The following is a 24580-nucleotide window of genomic DNA, read 5'->3' as shown; positions in this document are numbered from 1 at the left end:
GCAAAGGAAATTTATAATACTACATCATATCAGCTATTAACTCAATCATTCACCCCTGGAGATACATTTGAACTCTACTAATTCAAAAATTGGAACAGTTCATTATGAATTTGCAGGGATGAATGGGTTAGCTTAATGTCTCCATCGTACACTTGTTGGTATCTGGAGCTACTATTATGAGTTGAATGTTTATACGTAGCATGTTCTATTGTTTAGCCAGTACATAAGGGACCCATCATACATAGCCGGGCTGAGTCGGCCCCAGCACTTAATACTGATCGCAAGGAATCTGTAAGTTTTCTCTAAGTTACGGACGCCCTCCAACTCACCAATCCAGCAAATTGCACAAGACTGACCCAGAATCTCAAGTGAAGATATTGATGTTTTTGATAAAGAAAATTCTACTTAAAACAATTAAACTTTTTCAAATATGTTTTGTTTTAAGATTTTTTTTAAAAAGCTTCTTGAAAAGTCTTTCAGAAAAAGAGGTTACTTTAACTCATCCGCCCCTGATGTTTCATAATGGACTATTCCAGTTCTTTAAGTAGAAGAGTTCAAATTGTCTTCAGGGGTGAATAAGTTAAAAAGATTTACATACATCGTGTCGACACTTGTTTAAGTCAGTCTTCAAAAAGTGACAATAAGAAGGGGGAACATGTTGCTAATCTTTTTATGTTAAAAGAAAAAAATTATAAAGAAATCGTTTATCAAAATATCTATGTTTTGGAAGAAAAATTAGAAGCTTTAAGCTGATTCATAAACAGTGGCAACATGTCGCCAATTATCTCCCCAAGATCGTATGCACATTAGTGTTAAAACCCAATGCTTCTTGCATGTAATTGTTAACATAGCATGCATATATACAACCCTTTGAGTAGCAGGTTCAGTAGATACAATTTATTTTATAATGTTCTATTAGGTACCTTTATATACATTGTATATGCATGCACTAACATTAAGAGAACTAATTTTAGATTTTAATATTCTAAACAGTGTAGGGTAAAACAAACGAGGGTGGGGGAGGTAAGACAGGTGTTGAATTAAGTTGTTCTTATGTAAAAGTGTCTTTAGAATATTTTGTATTTAGATTGAATATTGTTGTCTTATCAAACTTTTAACATTATGTCCTAGTTAAAAATATGTAACATATTTTAAAATCACTCACTTTATTATAGATGTAATGTGACCTGTGGTGTTTCTCCCAATGTATTTGCTTGTATAGTTCTTTGAGTTAGCAATATAGTAATTAGCATCTGAGCACTGCTTCCAAAAACACTACATGCATTTTGCACTCAACTGGACACCACACGTGTACACTACTCAGACCAAACCCAGACATCACATAGATCTCCTCACCACTTCAATACCAGGTACTTCTAGCACTGAAATGTCACATAGGTATCTTGCACTGAAACGCTATGTATACCAGTATATTTTAGATATCAATCAAAAATCACTTACGTTGTGCACTAGAACACCATGTGTTCATCTTTCACTGAATCATTACATCCATGCTGCACTGAAATGGCATACACTTGTACATCTTAGATTCCACTCAGGCACATCACATACACATGCATATGTGACATTTTGATGACCTGTATAGTTTGCAAGTGGTCACCTTCATCAAGAACTGATTTAGAGAGCATAATGTTCAAAGATGTCTTGCTTATCTTCAAAACTGAAACAGCACTTTATTTTGATTTATACGATGGATTAAGAATTCTCAAAACCTAGAATTACATTGCACCTATATGCTTTTGATGTAAAACATGGGAAAAATTGTTTATAACACACAAAAAATTGGCACGTAAACCATTTCATAGCAGGTATCTATTTAAACCAGGAGTTATTAAAAATTAATAGCTTGTAAACATTTTGCTTTCACATACAATTTATTTTTCTGTGATTTTCATACTTATTGTATTTCAACATCACTTATAGCAGTAGCCAAATGGTTACATTATCTCAACATATTACCACAAGCCCTCCACCTCTAGGTCACGAGTGTGAATCCCATGTGGGGCAGTTGCTAGGTACTGACTGCTGGTTGGTAGTTTTCTCCTAGTACTCCCAACTTTCAATCTTAATCTGTCTTGTCCTTAAATGACCCTGACAGTTACATGTAATACACTGTATTGCTAAATTTATCTAACCAAACCAAACAAAATATATATGTATTGTAGTATTAACCCATCATTACTAAGTTCTGCTGTTATCCTCCCTTTAAATATTTTTTTCTCGTATTTACAAAATATATTTTGATGTAGACGGTACTAATTTACTTTTGGAACTGCATGACATTTGTTCCAGAGACTCTAACTTGTAACAACTCAAAATGTTTTTGTCATAAACTATCAGTTCATAAACAATAGATAAGACTACTAATTGTCTTGGTGTATAATCCATTCATGTTCATTTTCGGGGGAATGGGAAATTATTTTACTCCATATAACGTATTTGACCCAATAAGCACTCGGGGCTTTTAAAAAATTCAAATAAATTGAAAGGTGCTAATAAGATGAAATATTTGCAAATCCACACAGTTTTGTGTAGTTTTGGTCTTTATTTATGTCTTACAAATTGATATTGGTGCCTCAAAATGGAGAGGGGCGCTTATAGGGACATGGGCACTTATTGGGTGGAATACGGTATCATATATACTGTGTTCTTTAGCTCAGTCAAATCATTCTATAGTTAAATATGTATCAGGCTGAATGGTCATTCTTCTGGAAAGAGCAGAGAAAGACAACAATATATTTTTTAACCTAGCATTATTTTGATATCAAATATTTAAGAATATATGGATACTTAAAGTGAATAGTCGGGCAAAGAAAACCAGTCTAAATGCGTTCATTGGCCTTCCAAAAGTTCTCACTTATTAATACGACAGCCAAATTCTGCTTACGTGTCCCTGTTCTGACCATTAAAGTAAAGGAAAGTTGAAAGCATTGAAAGCGAGGCTGCGTGGAAATGTAACCACGGACATAGTCAGCCGGGAGGACGTTTTAGAATTTCCATTCTTTAAATTAATTTCTTTGCACGCAGACAGATTTTGGCGAGAGATTTTATTTTTCTATTTCATAAGAAATTATACTGGATACATTCACACAATTTTACCGACTTTAGCCATCCTTGCCCGACTGTTCACTTTAAATGATTTCAAAAGAATATAGTGTGTACATTCAGTTTTCATCACTCATTTTAATACTAGAAAATAGAATTATCCAAATCAGAAACTTCATACATCAATTCATCAATTGGCACTTTTCATTGAAAGCCTTTTCCATTGCCTTGCTTTACTTTTCATGTTACAGTGCTAGGAGAGGGGAATTAATTCAGGGTAGATGTGTTATGTATTTAAGCTAGAGTTTGATCTTGAGCGCCTCTGCACATGCCTCTAGATCTGTTTTCATTGTGTAACTATTATGATGCATATCTGTTGATATCTGTGTTCATGTCATAATTAATACATGCAATGCCAGAATAAGTCTTCTTTACAAATATATCGTCCTCAAAAATTAAAATGAATAGGTGATCGATATTGAATTATGACAGATGTTACGATGAAGTCCTCTAGCAATGTAATGCCAAAATATATATGATCTTTTTATAATTTATTTCTCTTTATCAAAAACTGAGAAAAAAGAAAATATTAATTGGAAACTCCTTTAGCTTATATGTATATAATAATTAATAGAAAATACTTGTCAAATTGAATATCAAATATACTTTGTTCATTAAGATGATAATTCTGCTTTAAAATAACCTGATAATATACAAATGAAAATATGTGGTACATGGATATTGTGAGGGGAAAAAAAGTCTTTATTGATATTGACTTTCCTAAACATATTATATCTGGAGTATTATATATTTAATTTATCATGTGATATCTTCTGAAACAGAATTCCAAACTCTTTAACATTTAGCAATCTCTTAAGATGAATTTGTAAATACGAGCATTCCTTATATAACCGATGAAGCATGTTTTGTGACATGACAGTGTGTGCTGCTTGTATAGACTGTAGATGGTAGTGCCCACGTTTAGCCAGTGTTGTTTTGCTATTTCAGACAGGGCACCTGCAGCGTAGTATTACAGATAACCCGACTTCGTTAGCGTCCCAATCCAAACCTAACTATGCCCAGTATCCCTCCTCCAACGCCGCCTTGTCTCCTGGGCATGCTGCTAACAACCAGCAGTACCAACAACAACGCGATCAACAACGAGTAAGTGTTGTAACGGTCGCCAAGAATGCATGATTTTATATTCACCATTGTCAAGTTATTCTGAATTATTATGGCCCCAAGTTCCCATTCCCATATATCGGATCCTTAGCTGGTGTGAGAGGGGTTCATGTATGTAGGGTACATAAGTTGTAGTTAAAATACCCTCCACATACCTGATTAACACTTCATGGTGGCATCTAATGTAGTATTTAACTCCATCACCCCTGAAATTTCAAAATGGACTAGTCTAGTCTTTGATTTAGGAGATTCTAAATGTGTCTGTAGGGGTGAATGAGATCTTCATGAAATCTTATTATTGCCACACATCTATATCCACCATATCCAGATATGAATTCATATCTTTTTTGAGGTAATATGTTTGGGATTCTGTAATTTGTGAAAATTTGAAAATTCTACTTTAATCCCACATTCAATATGTTTGTGTTATAGTAGTACATGACTGTATAAATATTTATCAACATTCCGGTGTAGCAGTAGGATGTCCCGATATTTTACCACAAGCTCTCAACCTGGATAGCAAGTTCAAATTCCATAGGGCCAGATACTGACCACTGGTTGGTGGTTTTTCTCCGGGAACTTCAGCTTTCCTCCACCACCTAAACCTGGTACATCCTTTAATAACCCTGGCTGTTATTGGGATACTAAAGAAATCAAACCAATCCTAGTACATTGTACATTATATATGGTCTTTCTGACAGAAGTGATACTGTATATGTATGTGACTGAGTAAGTCTGTCAAATAAGACAGCGATATAAGTGTCCACAAGTTAGTAGGACCATTTACATCGCCATCGTTCTGCTGGATGGAGTAAGTCATCCCTGAACTATTCTCACAGAACAAATATAGGATAACTGCATTGAGGTTCTGTAGATCAATTTACTGCTTTAGTTCTTTCCAAAAATGCTTGTAGTGTTTTGAGTAGAGATTTGTCGCTTAAGTGTAGCGTACTTGCTTATAAGTGGCATTAATTTCTTCACTGCGTATTAATATTTTGTCAGTGGAACTCTTCATACCTCATCAACATTTCAATAAATCTCTTAACACTATTTGATTATAAGTGTGTCAGCTTTATTTTGATGTGAAACTGCCTCTTTTCTAATGACTTCATAAGTGATACACCACATCAGAATTTTATCCTTAAGCCTTTTTTGTGTTGCAAGTGTGACTGAATTATTAAAAACGAAATTCAATGCTTAGTGTTTGTGAACTGGTGTTCATTTTCTTTTCTTTCTTTTTTGTCTATATTAACTTTGTATGGTAACATTAAACAGTTTGATGTTTTACTGAAAACTACATGGTTGTATTTTGATAAAAGTTGTGAATATTGGTTTTAAAGGCTGTTATGGTATTTGATCCGGAAGAAATGTTTTGTATCTTGGTGCTGTTGAATGGGCTTTAAATATTCCACCTAATTTGTTATCCACATCCCACAATGTATATATGAGTTACCTCCGCTTTTTCGATGTTGGCAAAACATTGATGTATTTTGTTTGTTTGTGAATAACTTTGTAGCATATATCCCGACCCAAATCCCAGTACGATATGCCTAGTAGCACAAATCACCAGTCTGATCATCATGTGGACCGATTCACGCAAGCCAAGGATCTGCCACATGGACCATATGGTGGATATTATGTGAGTTATCTCCCCTGATTCCAGGGGTCATCCTGGCAGGCCCTGTTTCAGCACAAGGGGAGCGATGTAGTCCTGTACTCCGGGATTCAAGGATTCTTCATAACACCACACATACAATGTTTTGATTGATTTCATTTAATTCTGCCATGTATATTGCATGTTCATTTGAAATCAAAATTCCTGAATTGAAAAAATAAGAAAAACAAAATTCGAAAGTTCTTCTGAAATTAGTATTGATTTTATCAAAAATGAAATATTTTTGAGGATCATGTCAATAAAATAGAAAAAAAAAACCACTTTTTTATTATTTGAATGATAAGAATTGATTAAAACATTTATTTGAACTGATAATGTTCCTTCTTATCACTTTTAAAATAACACAAGTAACATCAGAACCATGTCAGAATATGTTAACAAAACCAAGTGAACTGAAGCTGGCATGAAAACAGTTGAAGAGTCATCTTCTTAAAAGGTCAAGGTCATAATTGCTAATGAGCTATAAGTTATCTTATGTATATTCTTCAAAAATTATGGCAGCATTAATTGTAATTTGTGAATAAGTCAAATATCATGTGCTTTTACTCTTTGAATATTTATTAAAGCTGCATAACTGACATAATTTTTGAGTTTTAAAATGTAAATGTAAATCAAGTTTGATATTGATAATTTTATCACAAACGTTAATAGCTTACCATAATAAGTAATACTACACTTATCAACTTTCCTTAACAATTAATTCTCATAACTTTGGTCGTTTCTTGGTGTTGTCTTAATTACCATGCAGTAGTTGACTATCATAAAATCAATCTGTAGGAAATGGTTACAAATCTGTTCTTATGGAGTCTATAATTAAAGTATAAGTCAGAGATTAATTAGTTAGAGCTTGTATTCTGACATCTTCTGATGCAACTTTTCTCTGTTTGGATTAACAAAAAAACTTCACCTGACTTTCAGTTAAATGCAAATATTCCTGATAAGCAAATTTCACCTTTCTTCTTCAGAATTAACCAATGAAACTTAAACTTACATTCTTCCATTTTGTAATTGACCAATCAAAGCATTTGTTACATTGGTTTCTATCCCCTCATGGGCCTGCCATATGAGAATCTGCATGTTGCTGCATGTTAAAGGGCTTCTTTCAGCATCGTTCTTAATGAAATGCATACTATATATTTACTAATACATTGTTCCTGTATTTCCTCTCTAGCATGAAGATATCTTTGTCATCTTTGATGCTTCATTATTGTTTATCAGTATATGAATGAATTCAAACTTTGGATTGGATTTGTTACTTCCTAATATGAAAGAAATTTCTCAAGTATATGATGATATGTTGTCCGGACGAGATTAAGTTTGTTTTAGATACAAAATGTTTGGTCTTGTATTGAATTGATGGTTCACTAGCTGTCAATTCCCTTTGCTGGTGCCACAGATAACTTTGAATTTTGCTTATTCATTAATGCCCAAGCATTTTCTCTGATATTGAATGCGTACTACATGAGCATGTGTGCAGTAGGGGCGTGACTAAATAGTTAAGCGATAAGGTAATTTGTACATTGTATTATCGATAAATATGTTGAGAATCGACAATATTTATGACTGAGGGAACATACTGAGTGTTGGAACTGCCGATATAGGAATTGCATCTGTACTTAATACATTCAAAACTTTATTTTAATACCAGTAGGTTTCTAAAATGCAAACAGCTAGGCTAATTCTGAATGATGACAAAAACACTTTCAAAATGTTATCCTCAAACAGTTTCAAATGCTCAACTGGTAGATTTATTTTTATTTGTATTGATTAATCCAGTTTTCATTTTGGATATATATTACAATTTGTAGATAAAATAGTTAAGGCTATAAAAATTACTGATAAAATAAGAATGTTTTAAGCCACAACACTAAGCTAGCCATGTAATTTATCTAAATGAATGATCAAGAAATGTCATTTAGTTTTTGTTTTCTATTATTTAGTACATATATCATTAAAAAGAAAAAAAAATCATACAATTTAAGGATTATATTTTGGAATAATTCACAATGAACTATAATATTAGTTGGTGATGATTTTGAGTTGCTTGCTTGGACTTTTATATCCTCCAAATCTTATTTTCTAATGCATAAGTATTTTGCATAATTAAGTATATATTATGAGCATGAAGAACTATATTCTAGATAATTTTTTTAGCATGTTCCAATTTTCTTTTAAACAGTAACTAGCCATAATTTGTTTACAACACTTTAGATATTTTAATGCTGCTTTTGTTTTTAATTTGCTCTGTACACGTATGCTTCTCTTTCCCTAATTTATTTCATAGTCAGGCTTACAAGGAATTTCTCAGGATCAAAACACAGTCGTAGACTTTGGTTTTTGCTTAGCCAATCAAAATTGACGTTACTTTTAGTGATGATTAAGTCTAAACTTTATCAAAACTAGAATTACAATTGTAGAATTGTAATTTGAATTATGCTACAAAAGATCATACCAGCTAACAATACTTGGTACAGCACTACCCATCTCTGACATATTAAAAACACTTGATGAAAGAACTTTGTCTGACATATTAAAAACACTTGATGAAAGAACTTTGTCCGTGTCATTCTGTCAATCAAAGCACTGGTTTTAAATTGTCATTCTGTCAATCAATTCACTGGTTATAAATCATTTTCCTTTGTCATTAAGTCTCTGATCAAAATGTTGAAAAATGGTTTTACTTGCTAATTAGAAAGAGGTTGTTTGAATCACTACCATTCATTGTAGAAAATGGATGGTTCATGTTTTCGTTTTGTTCATTTTCTCTTTCAGTGGTGTCAGTGGTGATTTCTCTCTAATGGGATAATCTGAATATTGTTTAAGATTTCTTATTACGTTTGTTTTTAACACATATTTTTTATTCTGTTCTTTTATTCCTATTTCACATAATTAAAGACCTGTAATGTATTAACACGTGATTCTGGGTAAATGGGGAAACTGACCTTGATTTGTTGTTAATTCTTCACTCTCGTGGAGACTTCAATGAGGACTGCTGTACATGGGTACAGACTGTGATACTTATTCACGATGGTTTGCATGCTGCATGAGCGGTATAATGAGAATATCCGATTTTATTTGCCAGTAAATTGATATTTTTATCTATATGTACATGTCTTTTAAGAAAATACCACATAGGTGTTTAACTATTTACAAATTTTAGATAGAGTCAAATAAATTGATAATTTTGTGAGAAGTTGATTATTTTATGGATTGGATCAAATGGAAAAGGAAATTGATCCCTTGACTAATTATTTTATTTTAAGGAAAATTTCATTGCAACAGATAATGGTTCAATTTTGAATATACATGTACATGTAAGTGACTAAAATGTATTGATAATGTCAATATAGGTGTCCATTTCTGGATCAAGATCACAAGCTTATTACTACGTAGTTTACTTTAGATATATGACAGTGTAACAATGATAAAACTTATGATATTAACTAGAGTTATTTGCCCTTTGTTTCAGAGACCCCATGCTCCACAGCCCCCTCAGCCTCAGAGACCGGTGTCAATGCCTGATATTCCTCGTCTGTCCCCCAGTCTCACATCAACAGTTGTACCATTACTTTCAAAGGTATTGTTTCAAAAATAGCATACATATTGAGAAACATAAGACTGCAGAATACCTTTTTTTTTGTGAAATTTGGATTTATTTGCTCTTGCTAACAGGACTTATCTGCTCTTAGTTATCTGCTCTTGTATACAGGAGTTATCTGCTTTTGTAAACTGGAGTTGTCTGCTCTTGTAAATTGGAGTTATCTGCTCTTGTAAACTGTAGTTATCTGCTCTTGTAAACTGTAGTTATCTGCTCTTGTAAACTGTAGTTATCTGCTCTTGTATACAGGAGTTATCTGCTCTTGTATACAGGAGTTATCTGCACTTGTTATCAGATATAGATGGTAACACCATTAGATTATGGGAGATATATAATTATCACACAAAAATAGTATGAATCTTTCTTTACATAAAGATGAGAACTTTCCTGTGTAAGAACATTTTTTGTCCAAAAAAAGGCCTTTGAGACCAACTTAGGTTTATTTCAGATAAAACTTAATTTTGAGACTGACAATCAAAATATTTTGATGTTGAATAACATTGAATGTTGAATTTCACAAATCCAACAATGTAATCTCATAAAACAAGTAATGAAAATAATCACAATGTAGTGTTACTTTATATCCTAGTGTTCTGTTACTTTATATCCTAGTGTTGTACTGTTACTTTATATCCTAGTGTTATTCTGTTACTTTATATCCTAGTGTTGTACTGTTACTTTATATCCTAGTGTTATACTGTTACTTTATATCCTAGTGTTATTCTGTTACTTTATATCCTAGTGTTGTTCTGTTACTTTATATCCTAGTGTTATTCTGTTACTTTATATCCTAGTGTTATTCTGTTACTTTATATCCTAGTGTTGTACTGTTACTTTATATCCTAGTGTTATTCTGTTACTTTATATCCTAGTGTTATTCTGTTACTTTATATCCTAGTGTTATTCTGTTACTTTATATCCTAGTGTTGTTCTGTTACTTTATATCCTAGTGTTGTACTGTTACTTTATATCCTAGTGTTTTCTGTTACTTTATATCCTAGTTGTTACTGTTACTTTATATCCTAGTGTTTTCTGTTACTTTATATCCTAGTGTTATTCTGTTACTTTATATCCTAGTGTTATACTGTTACTTTATATCCTAGTGTTGTACTGTTACTTTATATCCTAGTGTTGTACTGTTACTTTATATCCTAGTGTTGTACTGTTACTTTATATCCTAGTGTTGTACTGTTACTTTATATCCTAGTGTTTCTGTTACTTTATATCCTAGTGTTGTTCTGTTACTTTATATCCTAGTGTTGTACTGTTACTTTATATCCTAGTGTTGTACTTTACCTAGTGTACTGTTACTTTATATCCTAGTGTTTTCTGTTACTTTATATCCTAGTGTTGTACTGTTACTTTATATCCTAGTGTTTTCTGTTACTTTATATCCTAGTGTTGTTCTGTTACTTTATATCCTAGTGTTTACTGTTACTTTATATCCTAGTGTTGTACTGTTACTTTATATCCTAGTGTTGTCTGTTACTTTATATCCTAGTGTTGTACTGTTACTTTATATCCTAGTGTTTTACTGTTACTTTATATCCTAGTGTTTTTCTGTTACTTTATATCCTAGTGTTGTCTGTTACTTTATATCCTAGTGTTGTTCTGTTACTTTATATCCTAGTGTTGTCTGTTACTTTATATCCTAGTGTTGTACTGTTACTTTATATCCTAGTGTTGTTCTGTTACTTTATATCCTAGTGTTGTTCTGTTACTTTATATCCTAGTGTTGTACTGTTACTTTATATCCTAGTGTTGTACTGTTACTTTATATCCTAGTGTTGTTCTGTTACTTTATATCCTAGTGTTGTTCTGTTACTTTATATCCTAGTGTTGTACTGTTACTTTATATCCTAGTGTTGTCTGTTACTTTATATCCTAGTGTTGTTCTGTTACTTTATATCCTAGTGTTGTTCTGTTACTTTATATCCTAGTGTTGTACTGTTACTTTATATCCTAGTGTTGTCTGTTACTTTATATCCTAGTGTTGTTCTGTTACTTTATATCCTAGTGTTGTACTGTTACTTTATATCCTAGTGTTGTACTGTTACTTTATATCCTAGTGTTGTTCTGTTACTTTATATCCTAGTGTTGTACTGTTACTTTATATCCTAGTGTTGTTCTGTTACTTTATATCCTAGTGTTGTACTGTTACTTTATATCCTAGTGTTGTTGTTACTTTATATCCTAGTGTTTCTGTTACTTTATATCCTAGTGTTGTACTGTTACTTTATATCCTAGTGTTGTTCTGTTACTTTATATCCTAGTGTTGTTCTGTTACTTTATATCCTAGTGTTGTACTGTTACTTTATATCCTAGTGTTGTACTGTTACTTTATATCCTAGTGTTCTGTTACTTTATATCCTAGTGTTGTTCTGTTACTTTATATCCTAGTGTTGTACTGTTACTTTATATCCTAGTGTACTGTTACTTTATATCCTAGTGTTATTCTGTTACTTTATATCCTAGTGTTGTTCTGTTACTTTATATCCTAGTGTTGTTCTGTTACTTTATATCCTAGTGTTGTTCTGTTACTTTATATCCTAGTGTTGTACTGTTACTTTATATCCTAGTGTTGTACTGTTACTTTATATCCTAGTGTTGTTCTGTTACTTTATATCCTAGTGTTGTACTGTTACTTTATATCCTAGTGTTGTACTGTTACTTTATATCCTAGTGTTGTTCTGTTACTTTATATCCTAGTGTTGTTCTGTTACTTTATATCCTAGTGTTATTCTGTTACTTTATATCCTAGTGTTGTACTGTTACTTTATATCCTAGTGTTGTTCTGTTACTTTATATCCTAGTGTTGTTCTGTTACTTTATATCCTAGTGTTATTCTGTTACTTTATATCCTAGTGTTGTACTGTTATTTATATCCTAGTGTTGTACTGTTACTTTATATCCTAGTGTTTCTGTTACTTTATATCCTAGTGTTGTCTGTTACTTTATATCCTAGTGTTGTACTGTTACTTTATATCCTAGTGTTGTTCTGTTACTTTATATCCTAGTGTTGTACTGTTACTTTATATCCTAGTGTTGTACTGTTACTTTATATCCTAGTGTTGTACTGTTACTTTATATCCTAGTGTTATTCTGTTACTTTATATCCTAGTGTTGTACTGTTACTTTATATCCTAGTGTTGTACTGTTACTTTATATCCTAGTGTTGTACTGTTACTTTATATCCTAGTGTTGTACTGTTACTTTATATCCTAGTGTTGTACTGTTACTTTATATCCTAGTGTTGTACTGTTACTTTATATCCTAGTGTTGTCTGTTACTTTATATCCTAGTGTTGTCTGTTACTTTATATCCTAGTGTTGTACTGTTACTTTATATCCTAGTGTTGTTCTGTTACTTTATATCCTAGTGTTGTCTGTTACTTTATTCTAGTGTTACTGTTACTTTATATCCTAGTGTTGTTCTGTTACTTTATATCCTAGTGTTGTTCTGTTACTTTATATCCTAGTGTTGTTCTGTTACTTTATATCCTAGTGTTTCTGTTACTTTATATCCTAGTGTTGTTCTGTTACTTTATATCCTAGTGTTGTACTGTTACTTTATATCCTAGTGTTGTACTGTTACTTTATATCCTAGTGTTGTTCTGTTACTTTATATCCTAGTGTTGTACTGTTACTTTATATCCTAGTGTTGTTCTGTTACTTTATATCCTAGTGTTGTACTGTTACTTTATATCCTAGTGTTGTCTGTTACTTTATATCCTAGTGTTGTACTGTTACTTTATATCCTAGTGTTGTTCTGTTACTTTATATCCTAGTGTTGTACTGTTACTTTATATCCTAGTGTTGTACTGTTACTTTATATCCTAGTGTTGTACTGTTACTTTATATCCTAGTGTTGTACTGTTACTTTATATCCTAGTGTTGTTCTGTTACTTTATATCCTAGTGTTGTTCTGTTACTTTATATCCTAGTGTTGTACTGTTACTTTATATCCTAGTGTTGTACTGTTACTTTATATCCTAGTGTTGTTCTGTTACTTTATATCCTAGTGTTGTTCTGTTACTTTATATCCTAGTGTTGTTCTGTTACTTTATATCCTAGTGTTGTTCTGTTACTTTATATCCTAGTGTTGTTCTGTTACTTTATATCCTAGTGTTGTACTGTTACTTTATATCCTAGTGTTGTTCTGTTACTTTATATCCTAGTGTTATTCTGTTACTTTATATCCTAGTGTTGTTCTGTTACTTTATATCCTAGTGTTGTACTGTTACTTTATATCCTAGTGTTGTACTGTTACTTTATATCCTAGTGTTGTACTGTTACTTTATATCCTAGTGTTGTACTGTTACTTTATATCCTAGTGTTGTACTGTTACTTTATATCCTAGTGTTGTCTGTTACTTTATATCCTAGTGTTGTTGTTGTTACTTTATATCCTAGTGTTGTACTGTTACTTTATATCCTAGTGTTGTACTGTTACTTTATATCCTAGTGTTGTTCTGTTACTTTATATCCTAGTGTTGTTCTGTTACTTTATATCCTAGTGTTGTTCTGTTACTTTATATCCTAGTGTTGTCTGTTACTTTATATCCTAGTGTTGTTCTGTTACTTTATATCCTAGTGTTATCTGTTACTTTATATCCTAGTGTTGTTCTGTTACTTTATATCCTAGTGTTGTACTGTTACTTTATATCCTAGTGTTGTTCTGTTACTTTATATCCTAGTGTTATTCTGTTACTTTATATCCCTAGTGTTGTTCTGTTACTTTATATCCTAGTGTTGTTCTGTTACTTTATATCCTAGTGTTGTTCTGTTACTTTATATCCTAGTGTTGTACTGTTACTTTATATCCTAGTGTTGTACTGTTACTTTATATCCTAGTGTTGTACTGTTACTTTATATCCTAGTGTTGTTCTGTTACTTTATATCCTAGTGTTGTACTGTTACTTTATATCCTAGTGTTGTTCTGTTACTTTATATCCTAGTGTTGTCTGTTACTTTATATCCTAGTGTTGTACTGTTACTTTATATCCTAGTGTTTACTGTTACTTTATATCCTAGTGTTGTTCTGTTACTTTATATCCTAGTGTTGTACTGTTACTTTATATCCTAGTGTTGTTCTGTTACTTTATATCCTAGTGTTGTTCTGTTACTTTATATCCTAGTGTTGTACTGTTACTTTATATCCTAGTGTTGTACTGTTACTTTATATCCTAGTGTTGTACTGTTACTTTATATCCTAGTGTTGTACTGTTACTTTATATCCTAGTGTTGTTCTGTTACTTTATATCCTAGTGTTGTTCTGTTACTTTATATCCTAGTGTTGTTCTGTTACTTTATATCCTAGTGTTGTACTGTTACTTTATATCCTAGTGTTATTCTGTTACTTTATATCCTAGTGTTGTTCTGTTACTTTATATCCTAGTGTTGTTCTGTTACTTTATATCCTAGTGTTATTCTGTTACTTTATATCCTAGTGTTGTACTGTTACTTTATATCCTAGTGTTGTACTGTTACTTTATATCCTAGTGTTGTTCTGTTACTTTATATCCTAGTGTTGTTCTGTTACTTTATATCCTAGTGTTGTACTGTTACTTTATATCCTAGTGTTGTACTGTTACTTTATATCCTAGTGTTATTCTGTTACTTTATATCCTAGTGTTGTACTGTTACTTTATATCCTAGTGTTGTTCTGTTACTTTATATCCTAGTGTTGTTCTGTTACTTTATATCCTAGTGTTGTTCTGTTACTTTATATCCTAGTGTTGTTCTGTTACTTTATATCCTAGTGTTGTTCTGTTACTTTATATCCTAGTGTTGTTCTGTTACTTTATATCCTAGTGTTGTACTGTTACTTTATATCCTAGTGTTGTACTGTTACTTTATATCCTAGTGTTGTTCTGTTACTTTATATCCTAGTGTTGTTCTGTTACTTTATATCCTAGTGTTGTTCTGTTACTTTATATCCTAGTGTTGTTCTGTTACTTTATATCCTAGTGTTGTTCTGTTACTTTATATCCTAGTGTTTTCTGTTACTAGTTTTCTGTTACTTTTATCCTAGTGTTGTACTGTTACTTTATATCCTAGTGTTGTACTGTTACTTTATATCCTAGTGTTGTTCTGTTACTTTATATCCTAGTGTTGTTCTGTTACTTTATATCCTAGTGTTGTACTGTTACTTTATATCCTAGTGTTATTCTGTTACTTTATATCCTAGTGTTGTACTGTTACTTTATATCCTAGTGTTGTACTGTTACTTTATATCCTAGTGTTGTACTGTTACTTTATATCCTAGTGTTGTACTAGTGTTATTCTGTTACTTTATATCCTAGTGTTGTTCTGTTACTTTATATCCTAGTGTTGTACTGTTACTTTATATCCTAGTGTTATTCTGTTACTTTATATCCTAGTGTTGTTCTGTTACTTTATATCCTAGTGTTGTTCTGTTACTTTATATCCTAGTGTTGTACTGTTACTTTATATCCTAGTGTTGTTCTGTTACTTTATATCCTAGTGTTGTACTGTTACTTTATATCCTAGTGTTGTTCTGTTACTTTATATCCTAGTGTTATTCTGTTACTTTATATCCTAGTGTTGTTCTGTTACTTTATATCCTATATATCCTAGTGTTGTTCTGTTACTTTATATCCTAGTGTTGTTCTGTTACTTTATATCCTAGTGTTGTACTGTTACTTTATATCCTAGTGTTGTTCTGTTACTTTATATCCTAGTGTTGTTCTGTTACTTTATATCCTAGTGTTTCTGTTACTTTATATCCTAGTGTTGTACTGTTACTTTATATCCTAGTGTTGTACTGTTACTTTATATCCTAGTGTTGTACTGTTACTTTATATCCTAGTGTTGTACTGTTACTTTATATCTAGTTTGTTCTGTTACTGTTACTTTATATCCTAGTGTTGTACTGTTACTTTATATCCTAGTGTTGTACTGTTACTTTATATCCTAGTGTTGTACTGTTACTTTATATCCTAGTGTTGTACTGTTACTTTATATCCTAGTGTTGTACTGTTACTTTATATCCTAGTGTTGTACTGTTACTTTATATCCTAGTGTTTGTACTGTTACTTTATATCCTAGTGTTGTACTGTTACTTTATATCCTAGTGTTTTCTGTTACTTTATATCCTAGTGTTGTACTGTTACTTTATATCCTAGTGTTGTATTCTGTTACTTTATATCCTAGTGTTGTTCTGTTACTTTATATCCTAGTGTTGTTACTGTTACTTTATATCCTAGTGTTGTACTGTTACTTTATATCCTAGTGTTGTTCTGTTACTTTATATCCTAGTGTTATACTGTTACTTTATATCCTAGTGTTGTACTGTTACTTTATATCCTAGTGTTGTACTGTTACTTTATATCCTAGTGTTGTTCTGTTACTTTATATCCTAGTGTTGTTCTGTTACTTTATATCCTAGTGTTGTACTGTTACTTTATATCCTAGTGTTGTTACTGTTACTTTATATCCTAGTGTTATTCTGTTACTTTATATCCTAGTGTTATCTTTACTTTATATCCTAGTGTTGTTCTGTTACTTTATATCCTAGTGTTGTTCTGTTACTTTATATCCTAGTGTTGTTCTGTTACTTTATATCCTAGTGTTGTACTGTTACTTTATATCCTAGTGTTGTACTGTTACTTTATATCCTAGTGTTGTTCTGTTACTTTATATCCTAGTGTTGTACTGTTACTTTATATCCTAGTGTTGTACTGTTACTTTATATCCTAGTGTTGTACTGTTACTTTATATCCTAGTGTTGTTCTGTTACTTTATATCCTAGTGTTATTCTGTTACTTTATATCCTAGTGTTGTACTGTTACTTTATATCCTAGTGTTGTACTGTTACTTTATATCCTAGTGTTTACTGTTACTTTATATCCTAGTGTTGTACTGTTACTTTATATCCTAGTGTTGTACTGTTACTTTATATCCTAGTGTTGTACTGTTACTTTATATCCTAGTGTTGTACTGTTACTTTATATCCTAGTGTTATTCTGTTACTTTATATCCTAGTGTTGTACTGTTACTTTATATCCTAGTGTTATTCTGTTACTTTATATCCTAGTGTTATTCTGTTACTTTATATCCTAGTGTTGTACTGTTACTTTATATCCTAGTGTTGTACTGTTACTTTATATCCTAGTGTTGTACTGTTACTTTATATCCTAGTGTTGTACTGTTACTTTATATCCTAGTGTTGTACTGTTACTTTATATCCTAGTGTTGTACTGTTACTTTATATCCTAGTGTTCTGTTACTTTATATCCTAGTGTTATTCTGTTACTTTATATCCTAGTGTTGTACTGTTACTTTATATCCTAGTGTTATTCTGTTACTTTATACCCTAGTGTTATTCTGTTACTTTATATCCTAGTGTTATTCTGTTAATGTTTAGTTAAAAGAAGAGTATAAGGAGGATTACCGCCGTAATGGAAGACCTATACAGAGAACAGATACTGTGGATGAACTCAGGAATGCCTTTGAGCTAGCCGAGAAATCTTGTCCTGGCATTACAGATGATTTAGTGGCTGGACTGATGGGGAGGTTAGCCATGTCACACATGCCTGAACAAGAGATCCGCAGGGCAGTCGACAAGGTCAAAAGATAAGAGTGAGTGGTCAACGCTTTATCTAATATGTAGATGAGAGTGAGTGGTCAGTGCTTTCTCTAATACGTAGATAAGAATCAGTGGTCATTGCTTTCTTTTATATGTGCATTACTGTAAGGCAGAAACTGCCTTCTGATTTGTCCAAAGGAATTCACTAAAAAGGAAATTTATGAATGAAACTTACTAACCAGTTCATAATGAGTAAAATATGGTAATAAAATTATAAAAAAATGCTAATGCTTGATATATTTTACAATGTGCAGATTTACAGTGAAAATGTATTCCTTATTAATTGAATTTTCCTTTGAACCAGTCAGAAGGTGGCCTTTCCATGAATGCATTACTGTAAGGCCATCATTGGAAAACTACCTTCTGATTTTGAATTGGTCAAAAATGATTAAAGTTACTATTCATGTCATTAATTACCTAATTTAATTGTGTTACTAATAAGAAAAGTGATAGAAACTAATTTTAATTCTTTTCTGTTTCTTATTGTGTTGCAGACAGTCCATGCCAATGAAGTGCTTTTCTTGAACTATCTTTGCAAACTAGTGCATGGCTTCCAGTGTAGTGTATCATCAACAGCCGCAGTGGCGCTCGGATCAGCCATCATGTATACAGATATAGCTGTAGTGTCCTCACAGCAGTCTATAGGCCATGTGACTTATCCTAATGTCTGCCTAGTGGCACAGGCTTTAAACACCTGTGCTAGAAACTTAGTAATACAAAAAAGACAGTTTTCATTTAAATGGGAAACTTTTTTACCAAAAATTGTGTTGTTTGTTTATTTGCCATGGACGGACAAGAAAAGTGCAAAATTTCTATGTGATACTTAATTGACAATGAATGGATGATTGATGGTGAATGGGTATTCCCGATAGAATGACTGGGTGCTTTTATAAACCTAAAAATGGAATACATAGTGCATCACAGTTTTACGTTCAATTATTGAACAGTACTTTGCCCCGACCAATCAGTGAAGTTGTAACCCGTTACATGTACTGTAGTTAGCCAATCAATGGCAGCCATTTAAATGAGTGTCCAAGTTTTCAGATTTATTGCATATTGCTGAAGTTTGAGATATTCAGTTCAGTGTTAATCTCAAGAATTGGATCAAAGGATGAAAAGTATTTTTTGGTTTAACTCCAGAAAAAACCTCATCTTGATTCACTTTCAGGCTTTTATCTAATGCCAGTCCATAAGTGAGAGAGAAGCTGTTATTATAGGCTACAGCAACAAGGAACTGAGGATTGACAAAATATGATAATGAGCTTTGTAATATAAACTTCACTGCTGATTAACGCGTAGAAAATTAAATTCCTTTATCTCAGGCAGACTATTTTCCGTGCGATATCTCTTGTGGTTGTCAATTTTTTCAATAACTTGAAATCCCAACATTTTGTGAATCACCAACTCTGTATATTTACACCTAACAATTGAGATTGGTTTGAATGTTTAGATGTTTTTTTTAGCAATGAACATAAGCTTTAGTAGATTAAGTCGTAGGAGAGAAGCTCTCTTCAGTAAAGGTCTGTAGTGATGCCATGCAACGGTTCATTATTTTAGATATAAAAAGGAGACCTTGATTCTTCTAAATATCCATCAGAGTTTGAAGGAGAACATTGTTTTTTGTCTTATTGATATGATGATTGGGACACCTAATCTTGTAATCCTTTTCAATATTTTTGTTTTAAACCATAGAAATAACATTTTGATGTATATTAGATAAAATTCTGAATTTAAAATTCATCATATTTTTTTTTTTTTAATTTTAAAAAGATAATATGATAGGGCAGTGTAGACAGAAATTTCATGAGGCCAAATTAGTGACTATTTGGGGTGTCAGACTACCTGTGTCCCAGACAACACTCTATTATAACATGAGTTTTAACCTGTGTATTTTCCTTCTCCATAGTTTCAAAGACTTTGTTTCCAAGTTAGATAGTAAACCTCTTATTTTTTCTTATAAAATATTCAAATAGATGTACAATATTAAACTTGTATTTATTTTCATTGAAGTTCAAGAATACTTAAGTATCATAAAACTAATGTTTATATATATATATGAAGATTCTGTTATGGTCTTTTTCAGAATTATTATAACTGATGTTAAGTATAGTCTGTTTCAGGACTTGGAGTTAATTAATATTAGGGGATAAAATATGTTACCATTTCAGTCGGAGTCTTTGAAGTTCAAATTAATGTCATGTGTATTTACAATAAAGGATCACTTTTAATACTGTTGTATAAGTGCTATTTAACCTTCTGAAACAGACTATACTAAAATGTTTTTTGTAATCTTTGTTTTCTTGTTTCTTTACAAAATCAAAGGTTGCGTTTCAATACTTTAAGATTAGAAAGTAAAACGGTACAAACTCACAATAATATGTATTATGTATGAATTGTATCATTTCACATTCCCTGTCTCTTGTGGTGTATATTATACTGTAATCAGAATTTAAAATATCTTACTTAAAACAGTTGATTGCCAAAAGTATTTAGGCAGTTTAGTGAGAATGAGTGTAAATGAGATTTTGTTGCGACAATTTTAGGAGAATGAGTGACAGCATCAGAGAATGATTGATTGCAAGCTTTAGAAATTCATTTTGATCAGTTTTTGGAATAATAACAAATTATTAATTAATGATTTATTTGTGTAGATTAATGATTAGTACAGCTGGAACAAAATGTGTGAAACAAATTCCTATTACCTCCCTTGATTTTAGATGGGCTGCATACTTTGCTTTAACTCCTCTACCCCTGGAAACACATTTGAACTCTTAGTACTTAAAGACTAGAGCAGTTCATTTGGAATTTGCAGAGGTGGATGGGTTAATATCATTCCTTGAGGAAGCTTTTCTCATAATTGTTTTTTCTAGCTCTGACTTGTTCATTTCCTTGGTATTGGTTTATGTGGGCCTTTAAGATTAATTATTAGCTTTAGGATCACTTTTCTTGTCGCATATTAATCATTCCTATATGATGGTGATATTTTCTGAATTCAAATATAATTATATGATTTGGTCTAAGAAGATTGATTTCATCTGAGGGACATATCATCTTTAGTGCTGCCCTATAAAAATTTTCTCTAACATTTAAAATTGTCCATTGGATGATTTTTCTTGCCTTTTCTCCCCTCCTATGCATGCATTATTTCATACCATAAGTGTTAGTATCAGTAAACTGCTGTTGGTGATGTTGGTGTTGAGAATCTGTGTCTAGCCAAACTTATTGTGTAAAAGGGAAAATGATGATAGATAATGCAACAAATCGAATGATGTATATATATCTAATCCTAAATACTTATAAATACAATGTATATAGCAAACATCACACAATCATTCCATATGGGTGTAAAATTAATCGTCTTTCAGCACTTGTACAGTCTTGAATCGCAGGGAAGAGAATATATTGCTATCATTATACATGTACTTGTAACCCTACCCCCTGTACAAAGTTTTATCACTTCACTCAGTACATGTATAGATTGTTATCTTCTTTTTGGCAGTTGTGCCTTCTCTGTACTTTCAATAGAGATGTATTTCCACGGGGTTAATTTTGTTATTTTGAAAGGAAAAATATTGACTTAGCATGATTTTTCCGCAATAGATGTTTGTCTGAAAATGCTATATAAAGCATAAATCACATGTAGGGAAACATTTGAGGTCAAATAGCCGACTATTTAGCATAACTGTTCCCTTGCGAAATTTGTTTTGATTACAAAGTACAATGAATTAGTGTATTAAAGTGATGATCTGTTGGTCATGTTGCTATGGTGATACAGTCTTGCAGCAGCTATTACCATGGAAACAAGAAATCATTACTTTCATACATGAAGAAAACGTCCAGATATATAAAAAATAAATCTCAACTAGAATTTTTTTTTTTGGATTTGATAAGTTATATAATATATATAATCAAGACGTGTTTAAATTTCAGTGCTAGACTAATTACTTGTTTTCTCCTTGGATAGAATTTGATGTTGAGTACCTGATATGTGTTATATGAAATATACATATTTTTATTGCTTTATTCTGAGACATACAACCTTCAACGAGAGAGGTAGGGAGATCCTCATAGGTTTATCGAAATTTTCTACTTAAAAACATGTGAAGAGAAAGAGTTATGTTAAGAGCAGGGTGGTAGAAAGTTACCGTAAAGGGAGATGGAAATACTGTGGGAATGTAAAAAATAGGTAAGAGAACTGATGTTCGGGGAGGAATGAGAGGATAATGTGAAGTCAGGAAATCCAAAGTGAAACTTGATAGGGTAGGGAAATTAAGGTCAAAGTGAAAGATGAGGGAAGGAAATGAAGGTCAAGGTGAAAGGTGAGGGAAAGAAATGAAGGTCAAGGTGAAAGATGAGGGAAAGAAATGAAGGTCAAGGTGAAAGATGAGGGAAAGAAATGAAGGTCAATGTGAAAGGTGAGTGAAGAAATGAAGGTCAAGGTGAAAGGTGAGGGAAAGAAATGAAGGTTAAGGTGAAAGGTGAGGGAAAGAAATGAAGGTCAAGGTGAAAGCCTGTTGTAGCTATGGTGATCTAGTTGTGTGGAGTGTGTTTAGTTTGTTATGATCTGAGGTGAAGTTATTGACGGAAAGAAAATGTGATGGGATAAAGTTCACAGATCAAGAATTGAAACTCCATAATAACAAAAAATAACTTGATAATTACAAGAAAACGTCAAAATTTTATTTGGTCTATTCATATTTTTTATCACATTCTGTTGGTTGATAGGGAGTCTTTAAAAGATCATATATACAAGTTTTTTTTTTATCATTTTATAAAATAAATTTGGCAATCTTAGATCTGAGTTCTAATATAGGGAAGTCTGTAAAAATTGTATTTAAAATTTTCTCTTTTAAACACATTTAGTAACATCAACTCATTCACCCCTGAAATTTCATAATGGACTAGTCTAATCTTTGATTTAGAAGAGTCTAAATGTGTCTTCAGGGGTTAATGAGTTAATCAGAAATCAAAGTTCTAATTTTCACAATATTACTTTGTTCAAAATGTAAATAGTGGACTTCAAGAAGTGTTCAAAATACAGCAGGGGTATTATGCAATTTCTTATGTTAACAGTTATATGGACGTGTGAGATATACTGAAGGTATACAATGTTATAATCTATCTTTATATTGTACAGGGCTACTGTGTGTCAATGTCAGCTTGTTTTCTGTTAAATCTTGAGAGAGGGAGTACGTATGTTAAAGATTCCAGACTATGGATAACGTTGTTGTAGATTTAGTGAGGAATGGAAATGGTCCTTTTTCTGTGTAACATTTTCTGCACTAAGAGTTGGTACAGAGCATACTGCATATCAGGATTTACTATGTATTTATATACATAACACTGGTCTTCTCAGAAAAGAGTTGCTGCCCTTTGATTTCAAACCAAGAAATATGGCCTAGATGTAAATTGTCTTTTAGAGTGACACATATTGCTATTTCTGCATGCCTTTTTGTTATTTGAACATTGATTTTTCAGTCTGTCTACGAAAAAAGTTGTTAATTGTTTTATCGCAATCACCTTAGAAACAATTTACTTTTGCCTTGATTTCTTAGAATGGAACTCTTTTCTTTGAAAACTAATATTAGTATGAATGACTAACAGTGATGGATGACTTACGATAAAAACTTTTTAATAATACTTTCACTGCATATGTTGTTATTATTGCATACTTGAATGAAAGATAATTCAGTTGCTCCAAATTCACTATTTTTATACAGGAACCTAGGTGTGGATTGATTTCATAGCAACTTGTTTAACTTGTGATATACCATGATATATGAAATTATAAAACATATATAAGAAAAATATGATTTGTCATTTGTTGTTATTTTGGACCATAATTTAACCTTGGAGAGGCAAGATGTCATATGCTAAAAGTAGTTCACTGTGACCTGCATTGTGATATTTTACGTTATGCAATCACGCGATCTTCTTAAACGGTGATCGTAACTCCTGGGTAATGAGGATAGAAAGGGATGCGGCTGAAACAACATAATACAGTGCAATTAAACACTCGACGAAAACAAATTGCTTTTAGATTCGTTTCTCAAAAACGCTTATCAAGTGTTATTTTCGAGTTTTCAAAATGGATATAGCCCCAATGAGCAGAAGAATTCAACCCGTGGTATATGATTTACAGGCTATGGAACTTTGAGATACTGAAACACACAGACTACCAGCAACTAGCAGGTTACACTTCATTCAAATCAAACTTCATTGATGTCCCCATTTACAAAAAACATGTCAAAGTATTCCATCAGTTTTCATCCTACACATACAGAAGCAGCATACACTATCCAATATGTAAAGTACTATAAACCTGGATGTACATGTATGATGTATAAATTCAGAACCTTTAGAAAATTATTGGTGCTTCCTGAATCTGTTGATGCTACAATCAGCAAGGTTGTACCACCATCATCACACATCACCTTTGTCACAATCTGA

The 24580-nt window shown here is 31.9% G+C and overlaps 1 protein-coding gene across 29 annotated transcripts in view; it reads left to right on the top strand.

Moving 5' to 3' along the window:
* LOC138306886 (serine/threonine-protein kinase 26-like) overlaps positions 1-23940 on the top strand; it is a 52627-nt gene extending 28687 nt beyond the window's left edge. For 15 of the 29 annotated variants that reach the window (XM_069247408.1, XM_069247407.1, XM_069247411.1 and 12 more), the window contains 6 exons: positions 217-291; positions 4075-4230; positions 5765-5887; positions 9393-9500; positions 17909-18123; positions 18625-23940. In XM_069247408.1, coding sequence (XP_069103509.1) covers positions 217-291; positions 4075-4230; positions 5765-5887; positions 9393-9500; positions 17909-18121 — 675 coding nt within the window. In that variant the 3' untranslated portion in view covers positions 18122-18123; positions 18625-23940. The remainder of the gene's footprint in view (positions 1-216; positions 292-4074; positions 4231-5764; positions 5888-9392; positions 9501-17908; positions 18124-18624) is intronic. The other 14 variants (XM_069247415.1, XM_069247410.1, XM_069247429.1 and 11 more) reach the window with 6 other exon arrangements.
* Positions 23941-24580: the final 640 nt, after the last annotated feature.

Source organism: Argopecten irradians, chromosome 14 (genome assembly GCF_041381155.1).
Source record: "Argopecten irradians isolate NY chromosome 14, Ai_NY, whole genome shotgun sequence".
Classification (NCBI taxonomy): domain Eukaryota; kingdom Metazoa; phylum Mollusca; class Bivalvia; order Pectinida; family Pectinidae; genus Argopecten; species Argopecten irradians.
The sequence above is the reverse complement of the archived record's forward strand: the minus strand, read 5'-3'. Positions and strand labels throughout refer to the sequence as shown.